Source organism: Aptenodytes patagonicus, chromosome 12, assembly GCF_965638725.1.
Source record: "Aptenodytes patagonicus chromosome 12, bAptPat1.pri.cur, whole genome shotgun sequence".
In the NCBI taxonomy this organism is placed as follows: Eukaryota; Metazoa; Chordata; class Aves; order Sphenisciformes; family Spheniscidae; genus Aptenodytes; species Aptenodytes patagonicus.
In genome coordinates this window covers 19821030-19842906 of record NC_134960.1, presented here as the reverse complement: position 1 = coordinate 19842906, position 21877 = coordinate 19821030, and the positions used below count along the sequence as shown (strand labels likewise).

Below are 21877 nucleotides of genomic sequence, written 5' to 3'. Positions count from 1 at the left end.
GCTCTCTCAGACCTACCTTCCTCCCTCATGAGTGGTGTCAGAGTTCAACCTGTCTCTCAGTGAAACGCGGTACCATCACCCATCTGGCACAGAATGAATTCACAAAAATACTCCCCAACAGTTCTCTACTGGCAGGTGTAGGACGGGAAATCCGTCCGGCGTCATCACACCTGAGACTGAATGACAACTCCGACTGAGCTTGTATGACAGCCCAAAGCTGATCTACTCCCTTGGTCTATCCTTACCCGAAAAAAAGAGTTTAATTGACATTTATCACATCTCACATACGTATTTAAAAAAAAAAACAACCCAACCAAAAAACACACAAAAAATGATGTAAAATGTCAGAAACATATACTGCACCCTGCATTTAGGATTTTTCAAATGTTCTTTTGTTTGTTGCCTCAATGCTCTTCGCTTTGATTGTGTCAGACTTTGCTGGCTCACTATAGCGAAGCTAATAAAGTTTCCCGAAGAACGGCTCCTTAGGGCTCCTTCCTGCAAAGGACTGGTGGACCGGTGCTTGCAAAACCGATGGGATCTCAGCAAAGGTCTCTCTGTAGGACCAGGGGTAATAACCCTTCCAGACTGCCTCCACTGTACTGTACTTTATCGGTATGTCTAGCAGCAGTGTGGTAAACTGGGGCTTGCTGTGTGTGGAAATACAGGATGCAATTATGAGTTCATTCTTTATTCTATTCATAATTTTTTACGTTTGTGCTTATTTCCTTACTAATGGAAATTGATTTCTGCTCAATTTTAAACAATCACAGTTAAAAGAAGCCTCCTGTTCCACAGAATAAATCTGAGAAGGATTACAAATCAAGACCTGAAAACAGAAAAGCCATCGTATTAACTCATGCTGCTTGTTGGGGAAGTGATGGCTTAAAAGTCTTCCCAAGTTAGACAGGCGGATGCTACTGAGACAGACGAGCTGCTCGTTCGACCGAATTATCTCTATCCACCTCACACCTGCACCCATCCCTCCCCGCCTGCACTTCCACAAAAGCTCTCCAAGAGCTTCCGCACCACTGCCTATCTGAGAGTACTCCACAGCGCTTCGAGATGAAAATCCCCTTTAAATCCACAGATATTTGAATCTACCACTTGCCAAATCTAATATTTGCTGGCAGCCCAAGTGATGGAAGCCTCTGTCCATGCCCTGAACAGGGAGAGCACAGACAGCAGAGCTGGATTCCCCACGCTGCCCAACCACCATGCCTTGCTGCCTGCCTGGAGGCGACAGGGGAGCTCGGCCTCCTGCCCACCCACCTTCCCTGAGCCTAGGCTAGTTCTCAGAATAAGGCAGCTCAGAGAAACTTCACATCAAAGTATGTTTTTCTCAGAAAACAGTGTTATCTTAAGGACCTTGCCTTCAATAAATATAAACAGATAGGGAACTGAGAAACTATCTAGCTGTAAGAATGAGTTTTACTCAGTTTTTCCTTTTTTTCTTTGGACTGTTGAGTCAAATGACTCCCCTTGGCATTTACAGCTCTAAGGTCAGCCTACGGCCCGTCACTGCCAGCTCAGTTTTTCTTTGTTTTAACAGGCATTCTCCTCCTTCCTGGTGGCTCTCTGCCTTTTCCCCAGGTTTTCTGCTGATCCATAATACAAGTTACAGAGAAAGTCTGTCTGATTTATTAGTGCCATGGATGTGATCTCTGTGCTTCTCTGGGTTTGCTTCCAAATTCCTCTGTCTCTGGCTATCATCCACAGTCAGGCCATAAGGAACTTACACCTTTAGTACCAGAATTTAATAGGAAAATGAAAGAAAACTGTGAAGACCATAATTAACGCAAAACTATTTAAGAATTAAACAAGTTCAACCTGATTTCCACACCAACAAACAGAGAATAAGTCAGAGAAATAAAAGCACCAAATGGCTTTAGCCATCACTTCTCTCCAAGCCCCTTTCCAGCTTGTTTCAAGCTTTCCAGGAAGTTCCACAGTCTGGACTTAGATTGTGTCTCTGTACTTTCAAAGTTTGCTTTGGTTGAATAATGCACATGGAAGAGAAAATGCAGGTAGCTAGTAACAAAACGTTAGTGTGAACATTAAATGCAGACAAACTCGCCATTTCTTTTGTGAAGGCTTGTATTCTATTTTTCAGATGAGGGCAAGATTGGGCGAGTTTGTGATTCATGTTAAAAAAACATATCCTTGCCTCATTTATCTACAATGTGTAAGTGGCCCTGCTGGATCCCTTCTCATTCTGGCATTTCACAAGCAGTTGCTTAACCCCAACACCAGCAAGAAAAGGCTCTGTCAGAGCAACAGCACCGCTGGAGGCTGAAGCAAGTGTTTTATCAGAGGGGTTTAAGGTTGGAAAAAAGGAATCTCTGAGGCTCACCTGCTGAAATAAGGCAGTTTTTCCCACGTGAAAAAACAGCAGCTGCAGCCTGGCAAACCTTGACTTTGGGATTAAATTAGGAAATACATTTCTGACCAAGAAGATACATAATTATCAAATGTTCAGGCTCTAACTGTGAAGTCTAGGGGTGAATTCTTTGATAGGATATTATCTTCCTTTCAAAAGGAACTGCAGTTTAAGGCTACCTGGAATACTTCCTATTTTTTTTCCCCCCCTAGTTAAAGTTTCCATTTGTCTTTTATTCTTTCAGCTTACTTATGTGTTATGAACTTACCTGTCTCTGTTCTTTACCAAAAGGTTTTGCTCAACTCCTTCCATAAGATTCCTGAAGCACTGGTCAAGGACTTCACGTTTGTTGTCAGGTTGGCTGGTTATCAAGGTTGCCCTTAGTTCACTGAAGTACTATGATAGCAAAGCAGAGAATATTAAAAATGAGGTTTGGAAATTTAAACCCAGAGGTACTCATCTACATCTGGAGTGCTCTTGAGCAAGTGCTTCATACAATGCCCTCTGGGAGAGGAGTTTGGCAAACAGCACACAGAGGTCTATCTGAATCGGGTTTCAAATGCTGCCTTCCTGAAGTGTACCAGCTTCAGCCGTATATCATGACTGAAGTTTAGTGCTCACAGGTGACGTGCCACTTTACCAGTGGGTGTTGGCCACCTAACCAGTTCCAGTACAGAAAGCCACCCAAGAGAGGTGACAGAAGCATCCCTGACTACTTTTCAAGTCTTTTCAGAATGGTGCAAATTTGTGCACTTCGCTGTGGGCTCTAATCACTTCAGTGCTGTGATGAGACAGACTTACCTTTGCTTCTTTAGAAGGTAAGTGATCTATATGATTTTCTATATATTATTCCCATTATATTCTGGCAGATTTATAGACTAGTTAAAATAGAACTTTTTATCACCTTAGAAAAATCTAGGTTTAGTCTAGAAATACTGAACGGGAGGGGACCTCCCACTACCCTACTACTACAGCCAAGCAAGTCACGTAATCCTGTTTAGTCTTTATTATATGGGCTGTGTCATTCAAAGTCTTACGGCCTTGGGCGTAAGCACATCCATGGTATAAGCACTGATATATACAGAGGAGAATGAACCATTCTGATGAACCTGTGCCCAAGTACCTGGCAGAGTTTCTGAGCAGTCTGATATTGCAGTCAAGAATAATATCGGTGGTATTCCCCAAATTTCAGGTGTGTAACAAGAGAACTTGTTAAAGGTAGGATGAAAATCAGTTTTTAGTATGCAAAATTTAGTAGACTTTTGAAGTTAATGTAACTTGTAGGGTGTTGTACAGAGTGTCAGAAAGCACAAAAGTCTGTGATTTGTTTGCTAGATTTTTTTAAAACCTTTAACAGGTTTAAAGCTGTTTAAACCTTAAACAAATCTCAAATTAAACACACAACTTTTCCATCAAAACTACAGCTCTCCTGTATATGTGAAAAAATATCGGATAACAAAAAGCAATGTAGTAAACCCACAGCACTCTAACACTAAGCCCTGACAACTCAACAGGATTATAGGAAGTGTTTGCTTTAATGTCTGCTTGGCAAATTACTTGCCCTCAATCCAGTTCCTCTCAAACCAGAAACATCCTGTATTAGGCATTTTTGCTGACCACTGCAGCAGTACTGGAAGTGAAGGCAGCAGCTGATCAAACAGCTGGGTCCCAAACTACTTAGGAACTCAAAACTCAAAATCACCTGGGAGCTGGTGTGAACGATGAAATATCTGCCTGCACCAAACACATTCCCAGAAGCCCCGTCTCAAGGTGATAAATGCAGAGTTCAATGTAGACAAGGCCACAACCCCGAGATCTTGTCCAAGGTCCACAAGTTGTTTTCAGAAAAGAGGCTTCCAGGAACTTCTTCAGTCAACCCCATAATGGAAAGTATTAACAGCATCCTCATGTAACAGCAAGGAATAACATCTCTGCCTACCATTAATGAGTACAGCATCCCCCTGAAGACTCTCCCCTGGCATCACTGTTTCAACACTATGGAGCTGTTCTGAGCCCTGGGGTTTCCAGGGCTTCTCTGCGATAACGCCACTTTTGCCTGTACACTCGGTGCCTGTGTTCTTCAGTTGAAGGACAATAGCAAGGAGGAGATGCTGTTGCTACATTATCAGGATACAGAAGGCTTCTTCTGCCAACCTCTTGCCACTAGGATTTAAATTAAACTTGCTGCTGCACTTCAGTATGGGAACAGTGTCAGGAACCACCTGCAACCATCCCATTTCATACTAAGCTGATGCTGTCTCAAAAGATTTAGCGTTGCTTTAGGGTGGACTCTGAGTACAATACCCATTTTGGCATAATTACCCCTCTGGTGCAAACATGTATAAATCCCCATTTTTTGCAGTCCCCAAGTAAACCTCCCCTTTGAGATGAATTATGGGCAAAGAAGATCTCATTGAAACAAAAGAAGAAGCGAACAAGCAGTAAAACATGGTAAATGTGTGCTTGCTATCTCGGGAACTGCAGAGACAGAGACGCTACCTGAAATAAAGGAACCCATTTCCAATAAATAAACCAGCAGTGCACTGAAATGAGCCAAGAAAAGATGACTTTTACAGCCGTATATAAGTACGTGTCCTACTTTTTCCGAAAACGAAATAAATAACCTTGATGCGAAAGGGGCAATACAAATATTGTAAATTCTATTTCCTGTTCTCCACCCTTCCAAAAGAAATGTAAGGCTTGTTCGTAAGTAAAGGTGCTTGTACATATCCATGTCTGCTAAGCAAAACACATAATCATTAGAACTAGTCTAATTTCAGTAAAAAGAATATTGTGCCAGTCACAAATTTATTCCTTATGATTTACAGCTCCATGGTTTTATCTTCAAGTGAAATATTTAATTTCTTCTTATACTGAAGCATCAAAACCACATAATTAATATGTAGTCAGGCTAATACCTAAACGCTATAAATCAGAAGCATTATATAAACAAAAGTGTCGTCTTGAACAAGATTGGGAATGCACAAAACTACTTATTTCCCACTTTTATAATGATGCAGTGACTCAGAGCAGATAGAAAATGATTAGTTTTCCTTCCAAAGTAGGAAATATTGCTTCCATCTGTAAAGTATAATATTGTGATGTCATAAAGTTTTCCTAAACACTGAATTTGCCCTTATTCCCTCTCAATCATTTTAAAAGAACTGCTCTCTCTTATAGAGCTTGGATTTAAATCACAATAACACACCAAGAAGATGAATGACAGTGCTATTGGATATGGCTAAAATTGGATCCTTCAGCACAGGTGAATGATGAGACAGCGCTTCTCTTCTTGATATATTTTCTTCTTCTATTAGTTTCCTTCCATAGCTGGGATTTCAGTTTGAATTTTAATGTATGCGGTTGCTGCTAATCTTAGTGTCTTATTTTTTTCCAGCACCCTCTTATTGTATAGACAATTCATTCTCCAAAGCAGTAATACACTGGGGCTTGTGACTGCCCAAGAGATAAAGCAATTCAGAATAAAGTTAGAGCTAGCTCTGAAGTATGGCGAATACAACAGGTCAGTATCTTCAGAAACAATGCCTTGCCATACAAAAAATGCACACATTTAGATCAACTCGCATTCATTTACTCAGATGGTTTCCATTTCAGACAATATTGTCTCTATTAAGTCACCAGGGAAACATGATGGGTATATCCAAATTCATAGTTTCAGATTTTATTGAAAGGGCAAATTGCAGAGTATTTCCTGGTTTACAGAATCTGCCACAGATGCACACAATCCAAATTGCAATCAATGCGAGTACTTAAGTGTAAGCACTCAGATAATGCCCCCCAAAGCTAGTTGCTCCTGTGAAACCTTTCAGAAAAAGAAATTGGTTAACTATTTTTCTGGGAAGCAATTTTTCTGATGCGATTTCCACAGTGTTCTTGTTTCGTATTTCTATCTAAAAGCCAGATGAGCTTGCCTAACTTCTACTCCTGTTTAATTCTGGAAAAGCGAAGACATAGACTTTATTAAAAAAAGGTTAGTTATATACTTGCATGATCTAAGGTTGGGTGTAAAAGTTGGGGTAAAGGTTTGAGAGGACTTTTCATCAAAATGAAGCCACTTAGCCTTTGTGAACTAATCTGTAAAATACCTATACAGTACATGAGCTGAACCCTACTCTCCATTCCTAGTGGGCATAAGGGAACAAGGGGATCTGAAAGGGCAACAGGCAGCTTTGTTCTACGTGAAATAACTATTTCAACTACTTGGCACGTGAAGAGTGCATCTGGTGGAGTTTCTTAAATACTCACTTTCTCACTGAGAAGTATAAGTCCGAGCAGCGGTCTTGACACAGACCATTGGTTTCTGCAGTCTTCAAAAATGATGGTGTTCATTAGGATTGACATCATCTGAAAGAAAATTCAAACGGTTTACATGTATATAGATGCTGGTGTTATACTGTGTGATGTGGTGAGAAGGAAAAATTAGCGAAACCTTTACTAACCATGCTGAAATCACCAATATTTCATATATGAGCATGGTATTACAAAAGTCATTCTTCCAAACAAGTATTTCCATAACGAAAACTACCACATGAAGAAAGCTAAAGAAAACGAATGCCAAAGCTGGGCTCCAAAGAAAAAGTTGAATTTAAACCAAGTATGAATTGAGATTTAGAGTTGTGTTAATTTAAGGTACAGGCTTTGATTTTACTACAGGGATTTGCCCCGTTGTCACACTACTTCTAGGAGAGCAATACATGTGCGACCAGAAATCTGTATTAATTTCAGATTAATCCCTAGGTGCTCTTCAAGATTCTGATTTTCTCACATCTACCTTTCTTCATGTATGACACTGCAAGGCATCTGAAGGGAACACTCCCTATTTCAATGAAGGCAATCCTGATTACAGCGAGAAGTCTATAAATCTACACCATTTTCATCCCGGTTACAAATCCAGCCTCTGATTTTAGACATTTTACTTTACTTCTGTGACTTACTTTATGGAGCTCTACAGCAGAGATAAAGCCGCTTCATCAACTTTATAAAGCACTGAGATCTATCAACTCATACAATTAAGTTCTACCGGCACCCAAAGTGGAGGTACATAATTCACTTTGCTCGTTGGGACGTAACCAGAGCCTTCAGCTCTGCCACATGGAGTCTTCTCCCTCTGAGGCCTCTTCTGGTCTTGCTGTGCTTCTATACCTCTGTGTGTGTAGCTAGGAAGGGTAGGACTTATTTTAGGGATTGGCACAATTTTTGTAAAAAGAAATTACAAAATCGCTATAGAATCCATTTAAAGATAAAATGCTCTAAGATATCCTTGAGATACGTTAGTCCAAAATGCCAAAGGCCACAACATACACGAACCTAAAAACATTACTCAGAGATTAAACAGAGTGAAAATTTGTAAAATGTCACCAGTAAATAGTTTGACTCACATTTATAAAATATCTACACCCTAAAACCAAACATAGAGGAAGTAGAAAATCATTAAATCCTTTCTTCTAGGCCAATGAGTAGCTACGAGCAGGGTCTCCACAGAACTGCCACACTGCAAACTAGCTTGTAATAACTGACCAAGGCGAAGTCAAACAGCATGTTTCGCCAAATGAAAAAGATGAATCTTAGCACTACAAATCACCTGGAACACAGATATCCACAAATCATTTGAGCTTTCAGGTTAGGAACATACAGTCTGGCATGGGAAAGGCCAGTTCCTTCACCTGACTTCACAGTTTATATATCAGGCAAACTACTTTCCATTACCCAGGACAAAACCAGTTCTATAGTGTTTTGGAACTAATGCAAACAATTCAAAACCTCTGCGCGAGCACTAATAGGAGCTTGTTTTCCAAACATGAAGAATAATTACAATTTCTTATAATTCATTCATCACCCGGTTTTCATCTCCATAGCTTGTAACAAAGCCAGCTGTTAGGACAGAAGCATTTTTTAAAGTAATCAAACTCACTCAAGCTGTGATTTAGTCAGAGCACCATGACTGACATACCCACATTTCTTAGAAAAAGTGCTATGCATGTAGAAAGGCTTTCAATGTGATGCTTAATCTAAAAAGGGCATGCTCAGAGACAAGTTCACAACTGAACCAGAGGGAAAGTGTCACCTCTTCAACTCCAGCTTTATCAAGCAACTCATGAGGATGTCTTTAAGGTCTCTAGCCCAGAATTGCTACTAAACTGAACTGCAAAGCAAATATTTTAGGAAAGTTTTTGGCCTAAATATGGAAGAACACCAAAATGTCCAAAACTCACCTGGGAAACACTTATTTGTCTCTGTGCATAAGTAGTACAGACAGTACTGAAATAGGCAAGGAATGTGATGAATGTTACAATTCATAAAAACAAAGCCAATATAAAGAAATCTACGTAACAGTAACTATTAATTGTGTGCTTTGATTGGCCAACCAGGTCAGGAAACAGTGAAAGCCTCCCTCCCACTTCCAAGCTTTTCCTCTTGGAAAAAGATCCTACCATCAAAAATTTTAATTCCACTTCTGACTCTAAGGATTAATGAAAGAGAACCCTTTTAGAAATCATTAGCCACGCAGGGAACAACACTGCATTCAGAAGTTAGCTAGGTCTCGGACCTAGACATGCGTACGTCCGTTTTCTTCATGGGTCAACCCATTCCTTTCAGTTAAACCAGACAGTCACACCACCACCAAGTGCTAACACTTTCAGACAAAGTTGACTCTGTTTAAAGGAACTGCTGGGACTAGCGGTACCACTGCACTAATATGAACAAGGTTGTAACATCTGCCTGTGAGCTCTCTGGAGCAGTGATTAATGCCTCTCATGAACTTATGTAAGTTTATTACTTGCAGAGGTGGACAATTTGGAATCCTATCGTGTTGTCGTTGCAGATGTCTTAGACATCCCACTTCTTCCAAAGATTAAAAAAAAAAAATCAAGGTGTATGGCTCAGCATTAAGAGTTGTATGCGTAAAATTGGGGCAAACCTATCTATCATATCAAGACCTCTGTCGGAGGTTGCCAGGAGTGCATTACGGCATAGGCAGAAGACAATCAGCAATTACTGAGCCTAATTCCACCAAGATGAAGGGCACCAAAATCCACGATAACAGCCTTAAACTTCCTTTTCCTGTTTTCCATGTTTCTCTGTCACAGTTATTGCTGCTGCTTTGTTTTACTCGGTAGCTTTGGTTTCCTGTGCTACTTCTGCGTGAGCCTACAGCAAGCTGTTTGCATTCCAGATCCTTCTTTGTTTTACAGTGCTGCTGACAGACTCCAAGAGAGATTGCACCCGCAAACAAGCGTTAGGAGACCACCCCTGCTGGAAAGAACTTCTGTCTAAGGGAGGCAGCCTGCACAGATTCATCTGCAAGGCAATAGAGCTCCTCTAGACGAGCCTCATGCTACTTTATAATGAAGCTTTGCCTCAGCAAACAGCACATTTACTGGTGATGTACCAGACTTTAACTCTTTCTTGGGCAGAGGTATCAGGCTTTCATTTAATTTCACTAATTCTCCCTCTCCCGTCTCTCTATTATTTTCATGTAATATAGAACAGCTTCTTCCTACATTGACAAGTGACATCCTCAGCTTCCTCCTTCAGACCTCACGTGATCAGTGATTTGACTGTTGTAATCAGGAGAAACAGGTCGACCCATGCAGGAAAGAATTTCTAGATACTTGACACACAGCTCCATACATATGTCCATTTTTGTTGCTCTCCTGAGTTGTTCAGGTCATGAAGGAACCGAAACTCTTTAAGCTTCTGAAGGAGGCTCTGAAATAATGTGCCTTCTTCATATTTAATTTGCTGACACGCATTTACATATATTTGTATTTATGATGGCAACATGTACAGAAATGATAACCGCAATTTTCTGAAGATGAGATCTTGCCCAGTAACCGTCTACAAATGAGGAGATGAATGTAGTTACCCGGCCAGCACCGCTGCCCCAGAGCGGCCCTGCCCGCTCCCAGGCCATCAGCTGGACCCAGGTACATGAGCAAGCGTTCAGCTGCCAACAGCAGCAGCGCTGTCTGCATTTCTATTTCACTTCTTTTGAGAACTGCAGAGCATTTTCCAGATGTTAGTTAGCTTCAAAATATGCCACTGAGATACATCAGCATTACCATCACATTTTACAGAGGGGCTGACTGAGGAACAAAGTCTGTGTGCAAAGCCACAGTGATACAGACTGAGCCTGGGGCACCCCCTCAACTTCCTCAGCTCCTTCCAGCCATCACCCAACCTTGGTCATGCTGTTGCTAGAGACCTGCATTCCCTCTTACCGGGCAGCAGCAGAAGTTGGTGGGGTTCAGGTGGATTTGCATGTATTTAGCATGCAGGTGTCAGAGGGAAACCTATGCTATGGTACACCCTCCTTGCTCCACCTTTGCCAAAAGCCTCATCATCTAATTGGAGATCACAAAGCAACTCAACGGCAAAACAAAGCACAGAGCACAGAAGCAGAACTGATCAAACATATGGACTTTTTGTTTTCTAGGTGGAAAATACCCTATTGGTAGAAACTAAAACGTTTTGTTTGAGGAAAATGACGTCTCAGATCCTGCCACAGACCCACTGCAGTGCAGCGGCACTCCAGCAGTCGGGGCAGCTGCCCGAGGCATGGGGCAGACTCAAGTCCTCACACTGACTCAGGCAGAAAACAAGGTCTCAAGGTGGGGAAAGAGACATTAAAAAGGCAGGGGGTGGGGGAGCAGATAATCTATTTTCTACTTAGTTCAAAACAGCAACCTTGCCTCTGTTCTCTTATCTTAAACATAGGGCATCACTTCATCTGGTTCAATAACGTTTCTCCTGACACATTTGTTCTTTACAAAAGGAACTATTGACAGAACAGGCAAGAATAAAGAACTGTTCTTCCAATAAATTAATTCTTCAGACCCCCTCTTCCTTCAGAGCCTCTTTCTTTCTTGGGTGGAGGAAGAAAATGCTGGTCAAGATAACCCTCATTACGAAAACTTTTTCTAAAGGAAGCTGGAAAAGAAGCTGCCTTTCCATTAAAAAGGCTTTTTTGCTGCTCCACGTTATCAATAGAGAGCACTTGCATCATAGCAGGTCCCGTAACTCATTTCTTTCTCCCATATGTTGGGATGAATATTTTATTTTGCTGCAACTAATCACATTTTACCATAAAGAACATTATGTTAACACCACCAGAGACAGCAGTATGTATTCCTTTACAAAAGATTTCGAATGGTCTAAGAACATATACAGCTTTTAACCAAACACTTGGCTGGTCACAACACTCGTTTTTTCCATTCAGATCTGAAAAAGGTTCAGATTTTCACTGTTCAGCATACGAAACTTGGTAGGTTTTTATAGCTCTAGCTTCAGACAGTTCGCTCTTAATTTAGGAGCTGTGATTACTAATTTAAACGTCCTTTGGAGTTCTCAGTTCTTTCATCATCAATTCTTCCTATATCAATAAATGGATCATCATTTACTAGTATTAGGAAGACTTAAATGCTCCAAGATTATTAAATACCTTAAATTTTAATCTGTTGTTTTAAAATATTTATTTTACTAGAAAGCCTAACTTTCAGATTGATATTTTCCATGTTCAAAGCTAAAATTTCCAGATGAAGTAAGAAAACTAAAGCCTTTATTTATTATGAAAGTGAGAACCAGCCCATTACTCCTGAACTAAAAAAAAATAAATTTAACTGCCAGAAACAGCAAATCAGTTGAGATTTACAATATACAAGAGTTTAAGAATCACGTGTCTCATCCCCCTGCACTATGAAATTACATTAGACCAACAAAGAGCTTTGAACAAGTTGTTCCGGAGCAGCAGAAGCATGGAAGGCTGGTGCTGCGGCCGAGGTGGGCAGCCTCAACCTCTAGCACTGAATAATGGGCCAAGTCACATTACAGCAGCTTTCCTTCTGGACACCCTCTCAACTCTCTCTCGTCCCGTTGCTAATTGTCATTACATGTGTAGGAAGAGGGGAGGAGTTGTGGAAGGAGGGAGGGCGAGAGAGAGAGAAGAGGACATCAGACAGAAAACACAGGCAGTCCATGAAACCGGGCTAATGCAACCACAGAGCTCTTTTCAACAGCCTTTCTGCTCTGAGCCTTCTAAGCTACCCTCAGACCAAGCTTTTCTTTCAGCCTACATAGGCTAGATTGCTCTAGATTTCTGTTCACAGAGTATAGCATTTCACCCTATTTATATGTACTTCCAATATATATATGTAAATAAACATTAATAACTAAAATTTCATGATTCAACAGCTGAAGCTTAAAGAAGCTGCAGGAATTATCAAGACTTAATAAAACTGTGAGGGACCTAATCTTGTACGTCAGTTTGGAATAGTTCAATTGGGTCTGGCCTTTTTTGTTTCCTTTTATGAAAAAATTAAGGTATAAACGGCTGAAAAAAACCAATCCTGATGTCAGGACAAGGCATCTGAGTGACACACTGCATACCATGAACTTGTATATGCCTGCAGCTGATGGACTGAAATATGATTTAAGTGTATCTTTCACAGGGTTTTCCTATCAGTTATGTGTTATGTCCTGCTGGCAGAGTCTTTTCTCCCAATGTTCAGAAGGGATGGAAAAGGGATGGCTATAGATGTGAAAAGGAACAGTTACAGAGAGTGTGGAGCTTGGCATTTTCCTGGATATGTCTTTAGAACTGGCCAAAGGGCTGAGTACGGGAGATTCACTTGAAGAAGGTCCAAATCATGAGCCAGTAGAAATAATCATAAAGTAAGACTTATGTCTATGTACTAACTTACGTCAAACCTGACTTTGTATCTGAAAGAGAAACATGAGCACATACTCAAAAGGACACATTTAGGATGATAGCTTAATGCTAAGGACAAGCACCTGCAATGTGCCCATTAAATTTACTACACCAGATCCACTGCAGTTTTCTATTTTTTTACTGTTAAAATAAACTGTTGTATGTAGCACAATAACAGAGACCAGTAGTGCAAAGAGGACTTTTCAAAGCTAAGGTTTACTTTCATCATTTCCTACCTGTAGCCAGTACTGAACTGCCTTTCAAGCAGCCGACAGGATCACAAAGCAGATGTTGGCGCTACGCTAGGGAGCAACTGCAACACAGCTGGAACATGGGCAGCAGCTACATCCTGCACACGAGCTGTTCACAGCAAAAGATTTTGCCCTATAGTAGCATGTTTTCAAACAGTAATTTTAGTATCTTCCCTCTAATTTGAGGGCATATTCTAAGATGACAGAGCACATTCTTTTCAAATTATAGTTGCATCTGAATTTTTTACATGAAGGACTATGATACTCGATCCAGTCCTGCCTATCAGAACTGGGTCCATCTATCCTACGGGAGACGGTGCTCCCGGGTGAGCTGGCATCCATCAGGGATGGAGAAGAGATGCCAGCTGGCTGCTATAGACTCACCTATAGCAAAGTGGTAAGTCTCACAGGATGGAGCAGTTTTGCCTAGTCTAAGCGTTGGCTACATTAAATACTGGAAGCAGAACAGTTAACTGCAGCAACACTGAAGACGCCTGATGAATGAAATACCTCCCTCTTTCTGCAGGGAGGAGGGGATACATTTCATTAATTATTACCTTCCAGGGTGTGCTGACTTGCTTCTGTCTGTGCTGAATTTCATGTAAACCCTCTGTTGAATGTCACATACTCATATGCTGCCTGAAGTGCTAGATTTTGTATTTGGATATCTGGTGTAGCTGACAGATGTTTACAAACTCTTGTATCTGCACAGCTTCTTTTTGCCTATCCATCTGTGCTCCCTGACAGACAGCAAATTATTCCACCTCAGGCTGGAATAATTTAAGATTGTGACATCAACCCTTAAATCTGCATTTTTTAGCTGGTAGCATTCAGAGATTTTCAGTTACAGATACTAGAGTATCATTTTAAATTAACCTAAGCTGTTTATTTAAGATTCAGCCATTTCTAAACAAGTGGCTGTGACTATACAGTGTTACAGCTGTTTTTAAAGATGACGGAACTGTGATTAACTGGGACTTTTGGAACGTACAACTTGTCATAATTTGTAACACAAATGTCAGGTTGCTTTGGCGTAGGAGAAGGCTGAGCTCTTTAAAAACCTTATAAAAAATTAATACACATTCCCCTCTGCTTTTAGCAGTATGTGAAGAGGCAGCTAGGTTCAGGTCTTTGTAAACCCAGTTAGTCTCATCTCAGAAGAAGATCCTTAAGCTTTTTTTCCAGTCTGCGTGGTGAGAGCCTCTCCCTTTCTTGCACAGCCAGCACTCTTACCTGAGAGGTGACACAGGATGAAGTCGGTGTCTACTACCAGCATCTCTGACCAAAAGACTAGTTACAGATTATTTAATCCTCTTGCGAGGAGAGAACAGCAGTTTCACCTACACCAATGCCTTCCAGCAAGTCCACCTTCAGGAATGTAAATGGTCCTATGTCTAAATCTTTCAGTCTTCTCCTTAACTGACACTAGGACTTACAGTGTGCATCATCTTTAAATTCCTCAAACGTGAGCCGTCACTCTTCTCTTCTCCAGCTCCTGAGAAATTCACCAGTGCCTTCCCTTGCATCAAGTGCTGGGAGTTGACGCACAAAAGCAGCTGGGGATTTTCAATGTTGCACCGGGACTTCAGCATAGGAATTGGGATCTTCACCCGCTGGATCATTAGTTTTCTGAAATCTCTATTACAGGAAGGTCTTCCAAAATGCCAGTCACATGGGGAGGGAAGACAAGGTCAGAAAATGCTATTACTGGAAAAATAAAATCATTTAGTCTAAAACCAATTTGAGGCTAATCTCAAACTTAATCTACAGAAATGTTCAAAAAAATGTAAAAAGCTGCATATGGAGGGAAAGGCTGAGCACGAGATCAGCTCTAAATCCTTTGTCTGTGGAACTTCAAAGTATCTCAAACTGAGCGTGCGTTTATCCCTGAGTCTGAACTAGACTCATGCTGATGCTGAGTGGAAGTGTGCTCAGTGCAACCCTCAGGGACGCAAACCCCACACGCCAAGGAGCAAGTCCTTAAGCTGCACTCACCTGCAAGTCCAGTCCAGCGTGGCATCTATCACATAATCCACCTGGCCTTGCAGCAACACTAAGAGATTTGTAGATCTCTTTTACAAGAGCCCTGATCTTGCTTGCCACAAGGCAGCTGGGATTTGCAGGCAGCTTGAGCGTAGGCTCAAACTGTGTGGATGTCTGCCAGCAGCAGACCCAGAGGCATCCCCCACACAGCAACAGTAACCAGTAGTACAGAGAAAATTAGAACCAGGGTAATTATTTTACCCACATTTACCTTAGTTTAGCACTGATACAGAGATAAGCAGCAGGGGCAGGGAGGCAGGCTGGGCTTTTAAGACACACCTTGAAGGAAATCAGAGTGTAAGAAACCCAGAAGCTTGGCTCTAACCACTGTTCAAGGATCGTCTGTAAAGCAAAGCGACCTACTCTGCTCTACTGGAGCAGAGCAGCATACTAGCGTAGAACTTAAAAAGATTAATCCAGGTATTAATTACCGATGGCCTAACAGATTTCAAACCTCTTCTGTTTTCAAACTGTTCATAAAATTACTCTAATTTGTTCTGTAGAACAATTAAAAGTATTTTTGTTATCCTGATGAACTGAACTGTAACCAAAGCTATTGCAAATAAACATAAAAGACAGATGATAAAGATGGTAATAAGCATATTGCTACTGTGTCCTGAATAGTCACCAACACTTCTTAGTGAATATCATCTTTCACAACAACAACAAAGGATAAGAGCACAGCCTATTTCATGCAGTCATCAAAACAAAATGCACTGAATATTATATTTCATACTAAATACATTACCCTGGCAGTTTGACACTCAACATTTCAATAGATATTGCGTCTCTCTAACATTCTCCCTGAATTTCTGCAGATGGACTTTTAAGTATCAATGGAAGATTACTTTACTTGTCATGCTAAAAAGATTTTAAAGAATGGTTGCACACACTTCATTTTTAATTTTTTTTATTTCCTTTTTTTTTTTTTAAAGGGAAACGAATCATGCATTCAGAAACACGGTTATACTGAAAGGTCAAATCCCATGTTGTGTAGTAGTCCTTTGTGTGTAGTGCTCTTTCAATAGCAAAACTGTCTCGTCTCTGATGTGCCCAGCAAAGCACTGGGAGCATTTGCTTAAGTTAAACTAAGCTAACCTAAACTAAGCTAACCTAAACTAAGCTAACCTGACATAAACTAAGTTTTCCCAAATCTCATCAATCTGTTGTGATATTGGGATTTTTAAAAAATGTATTTTATTTTTACACTGTGCAGGTTCCTGCAGACATGTAAATACACAAGAATCTCAATTTTCAATAAAAAAAGCCAATCACCAAACAAGTAAACACCAGGGAAAAAAACCCAACAAACTAAGTTTCTGGATCTCATGATTTCAGAAGACACCCTGAGCACACAAATATCTCTCAGGATCACAAACGAAAAAAAATGACAGCAATTCATTAGCCTAGGAAAAACATGGATTTTGAGGTTCAATTTCAGAGTCCTGAAAATCAGGAATCTGCCAAGGTTAAGTGGAACACGTATTTAGTGTATGCCAGTCATTGGGAAGTTTTCGGCAACGAAACAGCCCTTTTCACGTGACGCATACCTTTCCATTTGCTCAAAATGAACACTGACTAGGTCAGAACGCCGCAGCAACTGCCTCATCAAGCACCGGATCTCTATACAAGCATCATCTCATCCGCTGTAAGCTTCGATGAGCCACTGCTATCATATCCAACAGCAATTAAGCATCCTTGTAAGCTGCTGCTGTTCTAGAATTTTAAATTTGATTTTTTTTTTTTTTTAAATGGGGGAAGGGGAGGGTGTTTGTTCACTGAGAGCAAGTTTCATTACTCACATGGCAAATCTGCCAGTAGCAGATCATGGAATGGATTGTTACCTTTCCCTATCCATTTTGTAAAGATATTGCTTTCTTTCCGGACTGCAAGCATCACTTCTAACTGGATTTTGAATTATAATGTGAACTTTACAAAATTATTGGTGCTATTCATATCGCTAGTTAGATTCTACAGAATGGCAATATTTTTTGCCCTTCCCCAAACCAGCACCTCTTAGTGTTTTATATAAAACAACCATGGCCAGCAGAAATCAAACGTTTCCAAGTAGTGTAAAGTATTACATTGCACTGAGTAAACAAGGAATAAAACATTTTTATACTTCTCCTTAAACTTATTTGCTTTTTGAAAATATTTATGCAGCATAGAAGACACGAGGTTATTGAGAAATACAGCCAGTTCCTCTTCTTTAATTGAAACATTTATGCTTTTTGTTCTGCTAGCAAAAAGCAATGAAGAGTAATAATGCAAGATAAATATACAAGAAACTTATAGATATGATTGTGAAACAACATCATCCTAATGTTTTCATTTAATTACCCTGAAATGTATTATATTTAATATTCATTACTCAAAAGCCAATTTAAAAGAGAAAGAGGTGAAGGGACTTATTCAGAAAGACGGACTGTCATTCACTGCAATAGTTATCTAATATACAGAAGTTAATAAAGCAGATTAATCTACAAGTCCCTTTAAGCCATCACTGAGTTTAGAACAACTGCCTCTTTGACCTCTAACCCTCCCGCTGTGCACCAGTAGCAGGTGCCAGCTGCACTAAAATTATGGCTGACGCGTTTTAAGGCAAAGTCTTTTCTTACTTTGCTTCTGACCAGCAGCTGACCCTGTAGGAACGATTGTTTCATGTGCTGGCCTAAAGGCTACATAAACCAGTAACTGATAAACAAAAGCATACATACACCAGCTGCCTAGCCCGAGGGTGCACATCCAACACTGACACCTCTAGCAGTTTGTGCTGCAAGCCGAATCGCCGCTTTTTGTTTCCATACATGAATTCTGTACAATACTTGTTACTTCGCGGAACTAAACTTCTCTCCATCCCCAAAACTGTTTGTGCAAACTACAGCACAGCTTGGATGATTAAGAGGAGATTCCCAATTTGATTTAGCACCATTATTAAGAGCGTGAAATCTTCAGATACATCACTAATGATGATGTATTTTAACATTAAAAGTCTTAAAATTAAATTACTCGATTCACATGACAACGAATCACAACAAGGCTTTAAACAAAGCAGAATTAGAGAAGACACTAAGCTCATTAATATTTTTTGATTTCTTAATTGACAGCACTCATGCAGTGATCGCTATACGTTTAGCAATATACTCGAGACTGAGGCTACTGCTGCCTTGATGCATGTGCAGTGAGAAGTACATATAAAAGAGAAGTAACGGTATTTTTCATTAAGATAAGGTGGCTTTGACATAGTTATTTTGCTGATACAAATTACACAACCACAAAAACAATCAGAGTAATGATTAAATGCAGTTATGTACATGGGAGACTACTAGTGCAAATGTTAACATATTTAAATGGGTTCCCTTCATTAAAAAAATTATATATGATATTAAACCATCAATCAAATCGAAACACTAGAGTCTAAACGTATTGTCACTGGTTAAAATAAATGACTTCGAGACTGAATTTTGGCTCACTCAATATGGTGCCTTTCTGTTGCTTAGCCACCCAAGTCTCTGCTGGCTTGGGCTACAGCTGGTATATCTCCATCCCTTTCAATTAATAAAGAAAGTTATGATAGTATTGGATAACATTTTTAAATTGTGCTAAGAGGCTGAAAACAGATGTCCCAATGAAAATCCCTCTCACTGCTGTATCAAATCTTTCAAGGCTCAAGCCAGCCAAAGCTGAGCGCTTTGGTCCTGAGTCAGCTGAGCCTTTAAACACATTTAATTTTAAGCATAGGAACAATTGCACCTGTGGGTTTGATCTGCTCTTAAAACCAAGCATATGCTCACGTATGTGGCTCAAGGCGCTCAGGTACTCAACATCTTGCACAACTGACCTATGTCAGTACAATTCAGATTTCTTTTTGTGATGTGCTTATATGCAAGTGCTTCTGCACGGGCCATGAAGCATGCATTATAAACACACCTCCTCTCTGTGTTTTTATTTCAATTACAGTGCGTAACTCCACACTAGCTGTATATGGCACTGAGGTTTATGTGAAAAACAAAAACATCACTGATTTTACTACATAAAAGGGAAAAAAGGAAAGTAGCGATTTATAATATGTTTTTATTTTAGTAATGCCACTTGATTTTTCATTGCAATTGGCATCTTTACTTTGTTTTACATTTGCTACACAGTGCTGCTGTGCTGGTTCATTCAGCGCATCTTTGTCACTCGGTGAAGTTCTAAGTCACAAGCGCTCAGTTCCGGTGAGCAGCCTGGTGAGGTTTTACCTATCACCGTCAAGCCACACATCCTCCTATTACCACAGTAGTGCCCACCCTGTCCTTGCTCCCTTTTTCAGCACTACCACACTCACCATTACCCATGCCCTCAAAGTTCTTTGTTCACCCACGTATCTTCCCATCCACCTACTGCAACACTCCTTTCCTAGAGATGCCTCTCCAGCCCACGTACTCCACCACATTCCCCTACGGCAATAAACGCCAGGTCTTCCCACATCCCCGCTGATTTTCCCCTACTGCAGCACTCCTCACCCACTGTCCCCAGAAACACTGAACCCTCAGAAGGGCTCAGCGCAGGCACAGACTCGTTCTACAGCCACTCAACCCTAAAACAACTGTTCACCAGAACTGTTCCCTGCTGTGGGCCCACCTGGGCTGAGAAGTGGAGCGTACCTGCCAGCAGCCAGCCAGCCCGACTGCTGGCCAGGAGGCATGTGCCTTCTGGTTCCCGGCTGGCCGTGCCGCAGAGGCATGCAGTGCCGCTCCACCTCTGGGCAGGCCAAACAGCACTCACCACCGCTCCTACACCAGCGAGTCGGAGATTGCTTTGGCTGCCCGCTGTGTCTTGGCGCAGGCGCTGTGCAGATCTAATCCAAACATTGGTACAACATTCAACCTTACCAAAACCCCCTCCTTATTCTTATCCACACGATCCTCCTGAAAACAATGCACAGAATGTAATCACCATGCAATACCCTCCCTCATTCGTTGCCCCCACACCTAACGCACCGCTCCAAGAAAAGCCCAGGAAAGGAAGCGAACACTGCAATGTCACTGAAACCCTGTTTCTATTCAACCAACCAACCATTTATTCCCTTCCACATCCAGCACAGAATTATTTCAATGATGACTACGCAAACAGAGTTCTTCACCTATCGTGCATGGCTCTTAGGAACATTTGTCAGAACTAGGGGTGAAAGATGCTACAAACCCGATTGATTTTTGGAAAGAACTAACATGAATAGTACTTTACCATGCCAAAATTGAACTAACAGCTAATGTGTACAATTTAGCAAGATAGGCATTAACAGAAGATAAAGGTAGCATCTTAAAACCAAAAAATACACTTTCACTTATAAAGTGGAACAAACACTGGCTTCACCTGACAATCCCAGAATAACAGCATAGAAAAGTAGGAGCCTTTTAAAATTATTTATTAAAGTGCTTATAACACAACATAATGTAACAGCAATAGTTGAATGTAACAAACTTAATACCGCTTTCTATCCACGTATCTCAAATTACTTTACACACATTAGTTCAGTTTAGTTGTAAAACACCATCATGAAGCAGTTGTTTGCAGATTAAGCTCAGACCAAGTAGCTTGCCCGGGGGGAACAAAGCCTGTGGCACAGCAAAAAGGAGGGCCAAAGCCAACAGCCACTGTTACACTTTAAAAGGATGCTGTAACTTGCTCCCAAACATTAAGAAGTTGTTTCACTTCCATGTTTTCTATTGCTCCTGTCTTTGCACAGTCACATCTACCTATTAAAAAAACAGAACTGCTATGGGACACATGTAAGCAAACAAAGTAAGAATTAATAGGCTTTAATTATACACCTCTGCTACTCTAGAGGCTAAAGAAGGTGAAAGCCCCAGTCACGGATACACACCTATTTACTGAACTGCATTCAGATGCTGAATCGCCTCATTTAACAGCGAACGAGTGCTCCGCTGTGAGCTCACCAGCGGAAAAGCAATGGAGTAATTGTGTTGCTGTTTCAGGTACTGTTGAGAAATAACAACGCGCCTCGCGTGCGGGCGCACAGATCACCAGGACATCCCCGCAAACTCTCCCGGACGGACGGACGGACGGACGGGCGGGCGAGCGAGCGAGGAGGGAGGCGGCGGTTCGGCGCCGGGCAGCGCTGCGGGCAGCCTCGGCAGGAGGCACCCGGGCCGCTCCGCCGGGCGCTCGGCTGCGTCTCCCGCCTGTCACCCCGCGGGACGCGGCAGGGCTGCCCCCCCCTGCCCCCGGAGACCGCCCCGCCCCGCCGCGCCCCGGCCCCGCCGCCGTCCCGCCGGCAGGGGGCGGCGGCCCCGCCCCGGCCCGCCCCTCTCTCCCCCCGGGCTGGCCGCCGCCCGCCGCTGCCCGCGGGGCTCTCCCCGCCGAGGCGCGGCGACGCCGGCACCTACCGCCCCGCCGCGCTCCGACGGCGCTTTCTCCGCAGGCGCGACGGCCGCTCGGCACCGGCCTCCCCCTGCCGTGCCGCTGCGCGGG

General features: G+C 41.7%; 1 protein-coding gene across 3 annotated transcripts in view; it reads right to left on the bottom strand.

Annotated features, from left to right (window-relative positions):
* RANBP17 (RAN binding protein 17) overlaps positions 1–21877 on the bottom strand; it is a 168007-nt gene that overhangs the window by 974 nt on the left and 145156 nt on the right. For all 3 annotated transcript variants that reach the window (XM_076350195.1, XM_076350196.1, XM_076350197.1), the window contains 2 exons: positions 6647–6745; positions 2649–2776 (listed from right to left, as the gene is read on the bottom strand). In XM_076350195.1, coding sequence (XP_076206310.1) covers positions 2649–2776; positions 6647–6745 — 227 coding nt within the window. The remainder of the gene's footprint in view (positions 1–2648; positions 2777–6646; positions 6746–21877) is intronic.